Raw genomic sequence first — 14210 nt, 5'->3', positions numbered from 1 at the left:
TTTATTTCTAGATTGTCTTTGGTTTTTTTACTTTTTCTATACATTATTTTACTCTACCAAAGAATAAAACACTCATAATGTACAAAGATTTAAAAAAAATATGATTTTGAATTGCCACCAAAAAAACGTATCTTTCAACACCTTCAAGTGAATTAAAATTCAGAGGGTACTTCCCGTTAACCTACAACATTTAGCACGTAATATCGTCCTATATTAGATACTACCTATATTAGATACGGAAAAATCTAAAAACTGGCTTTTGCTTGATATTTAATACTATTTGTAATCAAATCACAAACAAACAGGGTCTTTATGCAAGGAGCGGCATTGAGTTAACCGTGTCAAGTGGGGTATCGTATAAAAGGGTTCATTGGCACAAGCAAATAGTTTAGCTATATTTATTACTCATCAAGGGGTAAAATTTTTGTATTGTATTTTTTTATTTCTGAAAATACATGGTACTTACCGACCAATTTATTTCAATGCAACTTATAAAAAGTAAGATAGCTACGGTACACATTTTGGCAGACTGACAGACAGACAAATATTATAAAAAACATCAATATCTTCAATGTATAAAATTGGTGCTGTCACAGTTTTGCGTTGGTTGGTGAAAACGCAAATTATATATTTGCGTTTTCACCCGCGTAGTTTCCGTTCCTGTGAGAACACGGGGACTAAATATAGCCTATTCATAGGAATAGGCTATATTTAGTCCCCGTGTTCAACACAAATAACAAAAGTTATTTGTGAGTATAGACTCACAAATAACTTTTGTGGTAATAACTGGCTTTTTAGTGGTAAAAGAATATTCAAAATTGTTACAGTAAATCCATTGATTATCCTACAATACCACAAAGTTTACCTCTTTAAAACATAAGTATAGACATAGATAAATAGTTTTTTTTAAATTGTAGAAAGATGGTATTGTTTTTACACAGATGTAAACCCAACAATAACATTTAAGCATTGTATGAAATATAAACAGAGATAGAATAGTTTTGTGTTCCACGATCCCGATATTTATAGCCGCACCACGCGTCACACACCTGTAAAATGAGATCTATTTAGAGACGACAAAATACTCATTTAATCGTTTGAACGGGAATCGCACGTGAGTGGAATAATCGATACTTAGACGTGTGTGACGTAAAATCAGCTGACTGAATACGCACGTCAGATTTGTTTGACCTAACCAAATTACTCTATATGTTCTGGTTATCACACATTTTATCATTTTCAAGTGTTATTCGATTTTCTGTCAGATTAGTTTTGATTGAAGCTTATTGGAAAAGCTCATCACGTACAAGTAGGTCCTTATTTCAAACAGTACAAGTCGATTGTATTTATTTTTTGCTACAACAAATGCAATGTTTTATTTAGGTTTATTAAAGTCGTAATTCTATTAATTAAATACAGGGTGCTTAAACAAACTGCAAATAAGAATTTTGTATGTTTAAACATTTACAATAGATACTCGGATTCTTACAAAATTGTATGATTCTAGCTCAACAAAAAACGTAAAATATCCTATTTGATACCCTGAGTATCATCATGAGGCAAAGGCATAGATAGATATCGAAATGGACAGCAAATTATGCTAATAATTAATAAATTTTATCCAAATGTTATAAATCAAATTATCGTGCGATGTATTAAAGAAAAATGTGTCGAAAACAAAAAGAAAATATTCCTTTTGAGAGCTTTCGTTGCATGTGCTGAGTAAAGTAAGTATCTTATTTAATTTTCTTTCTTTCTCTCATTTTTTCTTCTTTTTCAGTTAATAACACTAGTGTGTATGTTCTTTATTTGTGATATTTAAGTTATCTTTTATTTACTGTTCTTCTTTATTTCATGCTGTGTTTATTTGTAAGTAATCACTACACTTATAGTAATTTATAATTTAGTTACATTTTATTATTTTAGTTAGTGTAAGTTATTTTTTTTTATTCTTTTATTCTTTACAAGTTAGCCCTTGACTACAATCTCACCTGATGGTAAGTGATGATGCAGTCTAAGATGGAAGCGGGCTAACTTGTTAGGAGGAGGATGAAAATCCACACCCCTTTCGGTTTCGACACGGCATCGTACCGGAACGCTAAATCGCTTGGCGGTACGTCTTTGTCGGTAGGGTGGTAACTAGCCACGGCCGAAACCTCCCACCAGCCAGACCTGGACAAATTAAGAAAATCTCAATCTGCCCAGCCGGGGATCGAACCCAGGACCTCTGTTTTGTAAATCCACTGCGCATACCACTGCGCCAGGGAGGCCGTCAAAAAAAGAGGAGTGATTGTAAATAAACCTAATAAATAAATAAATAAATAAACAAATACATCAGTCACCTACGCCTAGAGTTATGGGAAATAATTCCGAGCACCCTGTATATTGGTTTCGGAATATGGTAATACGTACATATGTTCTCTGTGGTAATACATACCTGTATCAATACACCAGTAGAAACTCCAACAGACGCCATGGCACCCAGCATGCCGCGGAGATGTGGCTGGGAGACTTCACACGTGTACACTCTAGCGGGAGCGCCCACCATGCCTGAACCAAGACCGACCAGCAATCTACCTGTGGAAATATTCATCATTAACAAATATTCGGCTCACTGTTGAGCACGAGCCTCCTCTCAGAATGAGTGGGCTAGGTCTTAGTCCACCACGCTGGCCAAATACGGATAGGCAGACTCAAGACACGTAGAGAATTTAAAAATATCTCAGGTATGCAGGTTTCCTCACATTCCTCACGGTGAAAAACAACTCTTGTTGATCAATATACCTAAGACACATCTCAGGCATACTATCAATCAATCAACGTATTTAGAGATACATCGTACGAGAGGAAGACATTATGTCAACCAATAGTAGCACTGAATCGGAAATATTGCTTTCGTTGCGTTGGAATGAAAGAGTAAATACTGGGAGGAGGAAAATGGACTGGTACAACCGCTATTGGTCGACTTATTTGTCTTTTTCTTTTCAGGAATACGAAATATGTAAATTACTATTGGATTCGAGTAACTGTAAGTATTTGGTCGGGCTACGAAAAAAATCTCAGTAACAGCCTAGAAAAGGGAGTTTGATATTGTTTTTGTCGCCTCGCTTCAAGGAGTAGGTCCCTGTCATGATTAGGTACTATCATGTCATCCTAAAGATTATCGCCTTAATGCATATTAGACAGCTATGATATGATATCTTGGTGCTTAAAAAATGCATATTCACTGTTATCTTGAAAGATATTATATTTATTCCTTAGAAAGTAATTTCAACTATCTCTTGATAAATATTATTATAAAACTGAAGAGTTTGTTTGCTTAAACGCGCTAATCTCAGGAACTACTGGTCCGATTTGAAAAATTATTTCAGTGTCAGAAAGCCCATTTATCGAGGAAGGCTTATATAAAATAACTGTATTCCTACGGGAACGGAAACCACGCGGGTAAAACCGCGCGGCGTCAGCTAGTAACAATAAAAGCTGTACGTACAGTGGCGGACTTAACAGCAGGCAAAGTACTCGTAGGTTGGAGCCTTCGATATACTCGTATAGTAGATTGTAAGTTTTGTCTTAAAAAAATCGAGTCTTTAAACTTTAAAGTTTTTAATATTTTAGTTTTACTGTACGTACTATACCTATAATATCAAAAACTTAAAGTTGCAATTTTACTTAAAGAAAAAAAAATAATACCAAAATAATTTATTGAACTGTAACCATGGTATCGGATTTCAAGGGTCAACAAGTTTTTATGCTATTAAGTGTCACTAAAGCTTCGAAACGCCAAAGGCAAACAAAGGTCGTCGCATGGTGAACAACGAAAATTGTTTAAACAAATAATAGCTAAATATTGTCTACTAGCCGACGCCTGCGACTTCGTCCGCGTGAAACTCGATGTAAACTTTCAACTACCCCTACCCTACTCCTACCTACTCCTACCCAACTTTTCTGGTTGATTTTTTACACCTTGTGACCGAAAAACCCAAATAACTTACGGAACCCTATTTTTTCCAAAATAAAATTTAGCATATGTTGCTTGTGGATAATGTAGCTTTCGAATGGTGAAAGAATTTGAAAAATCGGTCCAGTAGTTTTTGAGCCTATTCATTACAATCAAACAAACAAACAAAGTTTTCCTCTTTATAATATTAGTATAGAAGTATAGACAATGTGTGGAACTGTAAAAACTTTAATGTAAGTAAACACAATATTGTGCATGTGTGCGCTCAGCGGAGTAGTTAAATTCGGATCACTTTTTCCGGTGATTTTTTAGACACGTAACATATCTATAGTATAAAATATCGTTGAATAAAGGCGATAAAAATACACAGTTTGTGTAATGTATGTGCTACTGCTTACCGACATAAATCATAGGAACGTTTTGTGCAAAGGCAATCAAGATCCATCCCAAAATAAGTGGCACTTCTGTGAGGATGAGTGTTCGCCTTCTCCCGATGTTGTCCATGAGGTAGCCGCTGAGTATGCAGCCAATTGGTGTTCCAGCAGAGCTCAAACTAGCTGCATAAAACATGATTTACTTAAAACATACTCCAGGTGCTTGATTCTTTGTAGGTATAGTATTTGACAATGACATATATGCAGGGACGGAGCTATACCGTATTAGCCTTCTCAATGATAAAGTGCCCCGAATTACAGGGCCCCCTTACTTATTAAAATTTGATCTTATCGGTATTTTTCGGATAGATGCCGCGAAGTTAAGTGACTGTGGACATTGCAGTTCTTAACTAGCTGAAAATCAGCGCTGTATGCTCTTTGCTTTTGGGAAGCATATAGCGATATACTGAGCTGGGACAATATTCTAGGTTATGACATATATCGCAGGGTATTATTCTTAAATAATTTTGATATATGTAGCAATAAAATAAAGATATTTTCTTTCTAACTTTTTCTTCTATTCAAACTCAGCAGGAAGTTGCAGTGATTGCCTGGAGTGTCAACTATTTTTTTTAATTATTTCCCAGTAAATTTCTCATGCATATTACAATTTCGAAAGCGGGACTTGATCTTGTCTAAAAACATTGTTCTGGATCAACTGGCAATGTGCCAAAAAGCTTAACCACATTCGCAAGATACTAATTGGCCAAAATCTTATAATTATAGAAATAGCTTACCAATCCAACTGGCTTCACTATCAGTGACGTGTATACTGGATGCAGCACTCTTCAACTGAGGTAGAGCAGTTGCGGAAAATCCAAACGCCATGCCAGTGTTAACTGTTCCCCAGTTTGCAACAAATGCCGCCAGGACCTGTCGTAAGGCTTCCCCTCTCCCCTCTTTGCCTGTCTTGACAGTTTTCTCGGGAGTCTTTGTGATGGTCGCCGACGTTCCATTTTTGATGAATGGCGCTGAATCACTTCTGAAAGCAAAATATGCTACTTTTATATGCAACTAAACAGAATATAAGCCATGATAGCCCAGTGGATATGACCTCTGCCTCCGATTCCGGAGGGTATGAGTTCGAAACCGGTGCGGGGCACCTCCCTCCACCTCCAACTTTTCAGTTGTGTGCATTATAAGAAATTAAATATCACGTGTCTCAAACGGTGAAGGAAAAACAACGTGAGGAAACCTGCATACCAGAGAATTTTCTTAATTCTCTGCGTGTATGAAGTCTGCCAATCCGCATTTGGCCAGCGTGGTGGACTATTGGCTTAATCTCTCTCGTTCTGAGAGAGACTCGAGCCCAGCAGTCAGCCGAAAATGGGTTGATAATGATCATGAAACAGGATATGCTATTATATCACTTTTCTACTATCTTCGTATTACGTAACGTACGTAGTCACTTTTTTTTAATCTCTACAAGTCTACGAGTTAGCCCTTGACTATAACCTCACTTGGATGCAATCTAAGATGGAAGCGGGCTAATTTGTTAGGAGTTGGATGAAATCCACACCCCTTTCGATTTCTACAAGACATCGTACCGGAACGCTAAATCGCTTGGCGGTACGTCTATCACGGTAGGGTGGTAAGTAGCCAGACATGGACAAATTAAGAAAACCTTAATCGGCCCAGCCGGGGATCGAACCCAGGACCTCCGTCTTGTAAATCCACCGCGCATACCACTGTGCCACGCAGGTCGTCACTACTCACTTGTCACTACAAACACACAGAGTGCCTAGTGGCAGTTTGATATTGTGACGATCGCGTTAACGTAAACGCGAATTTCTAAGGAATTGAAACATCGCCATCTAGTGGCACTACAGCAGAACTGTTTCAATTCCATATAAATTTGCGTTTACGTTAACGCGATAGTAAAAGTGTGAAAATATTGAAAACTCCCACTAGGCACACAGATCAGCCTGTCTTCATTTCATTTTCATTTGTGATTCATCTCGGTGTACGATTCAAAACATAAGCCACTGCCCACTATACATAGTTTTTCGTATTTTTGTGTTTGCGGTCACCTGACATGGTTATTTCGACGATGTGACCTTGACAATGTAATTTTACAACAAGTGCCTGTGACATTTTTACAATCACATGATTATTTAAACAAAAACTAATGGAGAACCTCCCACTTATTTTGGAGTCGGTTAATAAATTACGTTTTTCGGTAAATAACGTTTACTACTAGATACTACCATCACTATCTATACTAATATTATAGAGCTGAAGAGTTTGTTTGTTTGTTTCCTTGAACGCGCTAATCTCAGGAAAAGTGGTCTGGTCCGATTTGAAAAATTCTTTCAGTGTTAGATAGCCCATTTATCGAGGAAGGTTATATGCTATATATTATCCCTGTAATGCTACGGGAACGAGAACCACACGGGTGAAACCGCGTGGCATCAGTAATAAATACGATAAACATGTCATTTCGTTGAATAAACAATGGTTTGTATAATCGCAAAAACGAAACTACGATGAAAATCGATGTACCTACCTAGTGTTTTATGTTTTGAATAGGTACACCGAAGTACACAAAATAAAATTCGTCCACGCGGACGAACTCGCGGGCGTCCGCTAGTAATATATAAAGATAAAAATATAAATGAAATTCGAATTTTTAGCTTTTCTAACTATTTTAATTTTATATGTTGTAAAATAAAAAGATCACAATAAAACTAATTGTTAGCAAAACATATCACGTGAATCGTGAATGAGACAAATACTTCAAAATTAATACCGACTCGTGTGTTACTGATAACTTGTTCTTATCACAATGATACTAAACAAGAAACGAGCATAAGCCCCTCTGTAAACATTTATACTAATTTTTACAAATTTACATGTACAAGAAACTGGTAACTTGTGACAATTTAACTTCATCGTCATATTTTGTCATCTTTTGTTTTGATTCACAAAAAATGTCTTTGTACAAATTTTAAATAGAGTAAATTATCTTTTAACAATTAACATTGACGTGTTACGGACTTTTTAGTTTCACTTCATTTATAACCAAAATCATTACCCTTCGTTTTGACTTCGTAGTCGGGTAACTATTGTGTTTTGTTTGTCAATTAGGATGTTGATAAACATTTGTTTTGACGTTCAAGGTATATCTAGGGTTATCGGACGAGTACATTGCCTCAATGACTAACAATGCAATAACCGACAGATAGATCTTTCTAATAATATTAATCATAATATGAATGGTAGATTTTATGTGTGTGTTAGTGTTTGTAGTTGACGCCGCGCGGTTTCACCCGCGTGGTTCCCGTACCCGTAGGAATATGGGGATAATATAACCTATAGCCTTCCTCGATAAATGGGCAATCTAACACTGAAAGATTTTTTCAAGTCGTATCAGTAGTTCCTGGATTGGTGGTTTTTATGTTAGTGTTAGTTACTAAAAACTATGTCAAAAAGTAACACGTGTGGTTCATAACTTGGATTCACAACTTGAAACACATACGACACTTCCTGGTATACATCTTCATCATTATCAGCCTATGACGTCCCACTAAAGAGCCCTGCTTTCAGCCAGTAAGAAAGAAAACCTTAATATCTCATAAAGATTACCCAGTATTCGAACCCAGGACCTTGTGATCCGACACCACATAGGCTTGGCACTGGATCAACATGGCGGTTTTAGTAGGTACCAATAGGTACCTAAGCCTGTAGCAGTGGCATAGCGTGCCCTGTATCAAAATTAGTTGTAGGTACACTATTTTCTGTGCCATGGTAAAAAAATCTCAAAATAGAAACAAAAATGCTACATGGCGGTTTTAGTAGGTACCAATAGGTACCTGAGCCTGTAGCAGTGGCATAGCGTGCCCTGTATCAAAATTAGTCGCAGGTAGGTACATATATTTTCTGTGCCATGATAAAGATTTCTCAAAAAAGAAACAAAAATGCTTGCTTAAAATAAAGATAACCGTGACCTAACATATGTAGGATGTTTAAATTTTAGGCTGCACGCTAAACCCGGGAAAATATTGTTTTTTTTAATTCTGTCATTTTTGAAGTGAAACTATATAGGCATGCTTTTTATGATTATTTTATGGGAAGCACCAAATTAAGTGACATTGTGGATTACATTTTACCAATTTTTGCTTTCACACGTAAGGGGCCCTGTAGTCCGAGGGCCCCATATTATTGATACGGCGGTAGCTACGCCTCTGGCTTGTAGCCATTTCTACAAATGCCAACGCCTCGAAAACTATAAAAAAATATGGAATCACAGATCTTGATCACGTGATCTGTCAATTGCAAATGTCATTCGCATAGATGTTTTAATTTTCCAAGCGTTTGCGACTGTAGAAAGAGATTCGACGGGTCACATGGCTACAGGCCCTGTTGTGAGTTCGTAAAGCTATCGTTCTTAAGCTTAATCTCTAACCGTTTGCGTCAGATCAACACATCCTCAAGTATTGTTATCTTTGCACTTATTTGGAGAGATAAGGAAAATATACTTCACTACCTTACCGACAGACGTTGTCATGCCAAACAGCATAACATAATACCTATGTAAAAGACTAGCGAACGCCGGTGACTTCGTCCGTCCGACCCTGTCACAAAAACCATTCTTGAAAAAATTACAAGATTTCATTATTTTTACAGAGTTCCTCTTTGTCATTTCCGTTTCTGATGATGAAGCTGGACTGCTGCAACGTATGACAACAAACGTCGCAAAAAAAATTACAGTCTGAGTTTACAATATACGTTTTTGTCATAAATGCAATAAAACGTATATTTCAACCAGCGGCGTTACAAAATTAGTGGGGGGGGGGGGGCTAATAGATGACTCTATAGTCGTACTTTAGACTAAGTTATTTTTTGTTTTTTAGTTTAAGTTAATTTTTGAGTTGGAAGTCGGTTGAATTTTTTTATTATTAATTATTTTTATGATAGGTACCTATATAATTTTTGATTTCTGATGAAGAATGATTTGCATGGAACCCTCGGTGGGCGGTGTCTGTACCAACTTTGTAACAAAATTGCTAACATTATTAGACATAAAGTGGTTACTCAGTAGTTTTGATCTTATTATAGAAATAGCACTTCTAGGTAGGTAAGTACACAAAAATCTAAAAAATATATACTCTACTTATGTTTTATTTTACCTGAAATGTTAAAAAATAGATTCGCTGGTAGGAAAGGGTAAAGTCGTAGTCGACCAAACAAAACAACCATTCTTAGTCGACATTGGTGGCACAATGAACTGTGGAACCTTACTCTATGCGTGACCGACTCGCACTTGGTCACTTTCCAGTTAAACTCACCATAACAACATTGACAAGCGTTAACTACTTGAACGTCAAGGACCGTCCAGGGTTTAAAAGAAAAGGTAAAAATTTTAATAAAAAAATACAACCGACTTCAAAACCTAAAAACGTACCCACTAAACTAAAAAGTGAAAAATAACATCATTATATGTTCTACCTGCTGATCAGTATGAAGGCGGTGCTAAGCCGGTGATGTATTAATTCAACGAAATCGCGGGCGTTCGCTAGTATTTGAAATTAAAATATTTTTGAATGAACATTAACAACGAAATGTCTTTCACTGCTAGTATTTTTAGTAAGTGACCTTCAAGGACATTGTCAGATTTGTAAAATAGGAAATCTCAAATCCATCAACGTCGGTCACGTGAACTAATTACCTTCAAAACCTACCACATGTCTACCGAAATAAATTGACCGAGAGCCTGCGATTGCCTGACTTACCTCATTTTATGAAAAAACTGATAGTTTGTCATCCCATGCTCCTATTAAAGTTAAGTAGGTACCTACTACGCACTAGAGCGTTTGGAAGGTGGCAGGTTTCAAGGGCCGCGAACCTATACCTATTGTATAAACATAAAATGTATTTTTTTTTAGTCAGTATACCTAACATGAATAATCGTGACTCCATTTGCCGGATACTTACTTTAGTGGCAACCTTTCGCTAGAGACTTTTAAACTTCTCTTATAAAAAAAATATTTAACTACCACTATACACTAGTTAGTTATGAGCCGTGATAGCCCAGTGGATATGACCTCTGCCTCCGATTCCGGAGGGTGTGGGTTCGAATCCAGTCCGGGGCATGCACCTCCAACTTTTCAGTTGTGTGCATTTTAAGAAATTAAATATCACGTGTCTCAATCGGTGAAGGAAAACATCGAGAGGAAACCTGCATACCAGAGAACCATTGGGCCAGCGTGGTGGACTATTGGCCTAACCCCTCTCATTCTGAGAGGAGACTCGAGCTCAGCAGTGAGCCGAATATGGGTTGATGACGAAGCGATACACTAGTTGCCACGAAAGTAAGTGAGTGGTGACTGGAAACATGATTTCCCTTATAATTTGTTAATATTATAAATTGTAATCGATTGAAAATAATAAGCTTTATTCTTGGACGGTTCAGGCTCTGGACCCTAGACAGCTGCTACTTACTCGTACAAAAAGCCTATGATTAAAGCCAATTACGGCTACCGTAGTTACCTTTGGTAACAGTATAATTTATAATTATAGTACCTTTACCTTTTGCACAGAAAACATATTGCCTTTGGTAACTTAACTCGTCATTTTTAATCTTCATAAATTTAGGTGTATCTGTCTATCACATGCCCTCAGAAAAAAGAAAATACCTACATTTTTTGACGTGAAAACTTTGAAGTGAGATAAATTCTATTAGCAAATATTTAAAATGTCCAATGTGTTTGAAAATAAATATTACGTTATTTTTCTTGTATACAAAATACAATAACGAATTGGCAACAGTTGGTAGTGAGCGACTCGAACAGTTTTGAGACTTGAAACGCTAGTTTAATACTGTGGTTGGTTGTGGTATAGTTGTAATATAAAAACTAAACTTTGAAATTAAAATATTTTAAATTAAACTATTAATGTTGTCCATTGTAATTGATTTCAAAAAGAAGAATGTTCATAATGAATAATGTTAACTAGTTTTAAATGTTATATTTCTGTATTCTCCGTTGAAAACAAAAAATACTCGTGAAAGAATTATTTCAATACGTTAATTAATTACCGATATATAGAATTTTAAAGTGAGCGCGCGGTGATCAGCTCGCGTTTAACGCCGTGACCACAAATTATTTTATTTAGAAAACTCCTATGAAAACTCGGTATGAAATCAGACAAATTTTCGTGAACCCCCATTTTTATGTCACGTCAACGTAGACTCCTGGGGTATATATAATAGAGTCCACCTTGACCACTTTGGGAATCAATGTTCTAAAACAAGTCTGCTACAGCATGTCTATCTTTTAAGGTGAACTCAATAAATCTTTTTAAATTTTGCGAAGGTCTTTTTATGAACATGATATAAATCCTTATCCAAATAACAATGTTCATCACAAGTATTTCGTTTTGAACAAAATTGCCCTTGACTTCATTTGTGTGACTTGGATATTAAGATATTCATTGAAAGTCACACATCCTCAAATACCTCTGTCAACTGTGATATCTTCTAATGGAGATAAAATAGTCAAGACTCGAGATAGATTTTATAGAGCCTCAAACATTCGAGATTCAATTTTCGAAAAACAGGGTATAATCAATATCTTCCCTTCTTCGTGCCTACTAAATAGGTATGGTATCTATAGCGTAAAATGAAAAAAACATACATACATATAGCCTAACATATAGAACCTCCTTCTTTTTAGAAGTCGGTTAAAAATATTAGGTAACAGTCATGTAGGTATAACATTAATCATCATCATCATCATTATCAGGCGATGGACATCCACAGCTGGGCATAGGCCTCTTGCATGGACTTCCATGGACAACGGTCTCGAGCCGCCAGCATCCAGCAGCTCCCTGCAACTCGCTTGATGTCCTCGGTCCACATAGTAGGGGGTCGTCATCAACCCATATTCGGCTCAGTGCTGAGCTCGATGCTCCTCTTACAATGAGAGGAGTAAGGCCAATAGTCCACCACGCTGGCCTAATGCGGATTGGCAGACTTCACACACGCAGAGAATTAAGATAATTCTCTGGTATGCAGGTATCCTCACGATGTTTTCCTTCACCGATTGAGACACGTGATATTTAATTACTTAAAATGCACACAACTGAAAAGTTGGAGGTACGTGCCCCGGACTGGGTTCGAACCCACACCCTCCGGAATCGGAGGCAGAGGTCATGTCCACTGGGCTATCTCGTCCTTTAGTAGGGGGTCATACTGCGAAAAGACCCGTGATAGCCTAGTGGATATGACCTCTGCCTCTGATTCCGGAAGGTGTGGGTTCAAATCCGGACCGGGGCATGCACCTCCAACTTTTCAGTTGTGTGCATTTTAAGAAATTAAATATCACGTGTCTCAAACGGTGAAGGAAAAACATCGTGAGAAAACCAGCATACCCGAGAATTTTCTCAATTCTCTGCGTGTGTGAAGTCCTCATTGGGCCAGCGTGGTGGACTATTGACCTAACCCCTCTCATTCTGAGAGAAGACTCGAGCTCAGCAGTGAGCCGAATATAGGTTGATAATGATGATGATTGATCAAATCAATGAAGAGCGACATAGGCCTTGTAAAGCCTTAATTGATTTCTTCCAAGTAGTCAAGTACCTAAGTTGGAGTAAAAAGAACTAAGTATAGATAGTTACCCACGTGCGCTGCTTTAGTTATTCATCTAAATATTTTTACGTTCCTAGGTACCAAACCTCTGCATGTAGACTTTTACGTTCTCCATTCCTCCTCTACTCTTCCATATGCCCTCCTTCCTTATAATACGGGGATAAGGAGCTTAGACCCACCACACTGCTCCAATACGGGATGGCGGGTTTAAGGTTATAAATAATGTTGAATTCATTGACGGCTATTATCATATATTACTTAATCTTAATGATCGCGACCAACAATATAACGTGCTCTCCGAGTCACGGGAATCTACCTACCACTACTAACTTCTAACTTTGGGTTGAGAATTTTGGTTGAAAATTTCTTAGAAGTAAGAAAAAGTCAGTAGAATTTTTAGTTACGCTTACTATTGATAATTCCTCCCCTCTTCCACCCCATAACTATTAAACGGCTGAATCGATTATAATCAAACATAGCTTAGAACACTCCCGTATAAGAAATGACGAAGGTCTGGGCTTCACGGGCTCGACGTCTATAGGTCTATATAACAGACTGTGTCTTGTCTCTCATATTTTCTGGTGTCTAATGTAATTTATGTTTCAGGCATCCAGAAATCCCAGGGAAGAACCCTGGGACATGAAAAATCTATCAAAGAAAATCAACAAAGTTGAAGAGAATCAGTTTATCCGTTGAAGATTTAGTTTAGACAAACAGAACGCACGTCAGACTTACAAGTATGCCCCTCGTATTTGCGTTGGGGTTTAAAAATTAGAACTATTAAACTTAATCCTAGGTAATTAATAAAAACTAGCTGATGCCTATGACTTGGTCAAAGTAAAATTCAGTTTTCCATAAATCCCAATGGAACCATTGATTTTTAAGCACAAAAGTAGCCAATATGTATGTTATTCAATAACCTCCTCTACCTACCAGTGAAAGCCCTATTTAAATTCGTTCAGCCATTCAGACAGTTAAAAATGATCAGCTCGATTGTGTTTTAGTATCATGTAAACAACTGTAAGCGCATGAGAAAACATAGATAAGTATTATAAAAATAGACGGACAAACAAATTAACAGACAGACACTTCCATTTTATTTATATGTACCTAATTATACTCTTGATAATAACATATAACTAGTACGTACCTACTGAAAGTATCTGTTCTAAACCGTTGTTAATTCTACATCCCTAAAGTTTTTTAGGGTTGCACCATAATTACAAAAACT

General features: G+C 37.0%; 1 protein-coding gene across 1 annotated transcript in view; it reads right to left on the bottom strand.

Moving 5' to 3' along the window:
• Nucleotides 1–14210, bottom strand: part of LOC112052292 (facilitated trehalose transporter Tret1) — a 28478-nt gene that overhangs the window by 13923 nt on the left and 345 nt on the right. Inside the window, exons 2-4 of the mRNA XM_024091313.2 lie at nucleotides 5130–5374; nucleotides 4357–4515; nucleotides 2438–2577 (exon numbers count right to left, since the gene is read on the bottom strand). Coding sequence (XP_023947081.1) covers nucleotides 2438–2577; nucleotides 4357–4515; nucleotides 5130–5374 — 544 coding nt within the window. The remainder of the gene's footprint in view (nucleotides 1–2437; nucleotides 2578–4356; nucleotides 4516–5129; nucleotides 5375–14210) is intronic.

This window comes from Bicyclus anynana, chromosome 7 (genome assembly GCF_947172395.1).
Source record: "Bicyclus anynana chromosome 7, ilBicAnyn1.1, whole genome shotgun sequence".
NCBI classification, from domain to species: domain Eukaryota; kingdom Metazoa; phylum Arthropoda; class Insecta; order Lepidoptera; family Nymphalidae; genus Bicyclus; species Bicyclus anynana.
The sequence above is the reverse complement of the archived record's forward strand: the minus strand, read 5'-3'. Positions and strand labels throughout refer to the sequence as shown.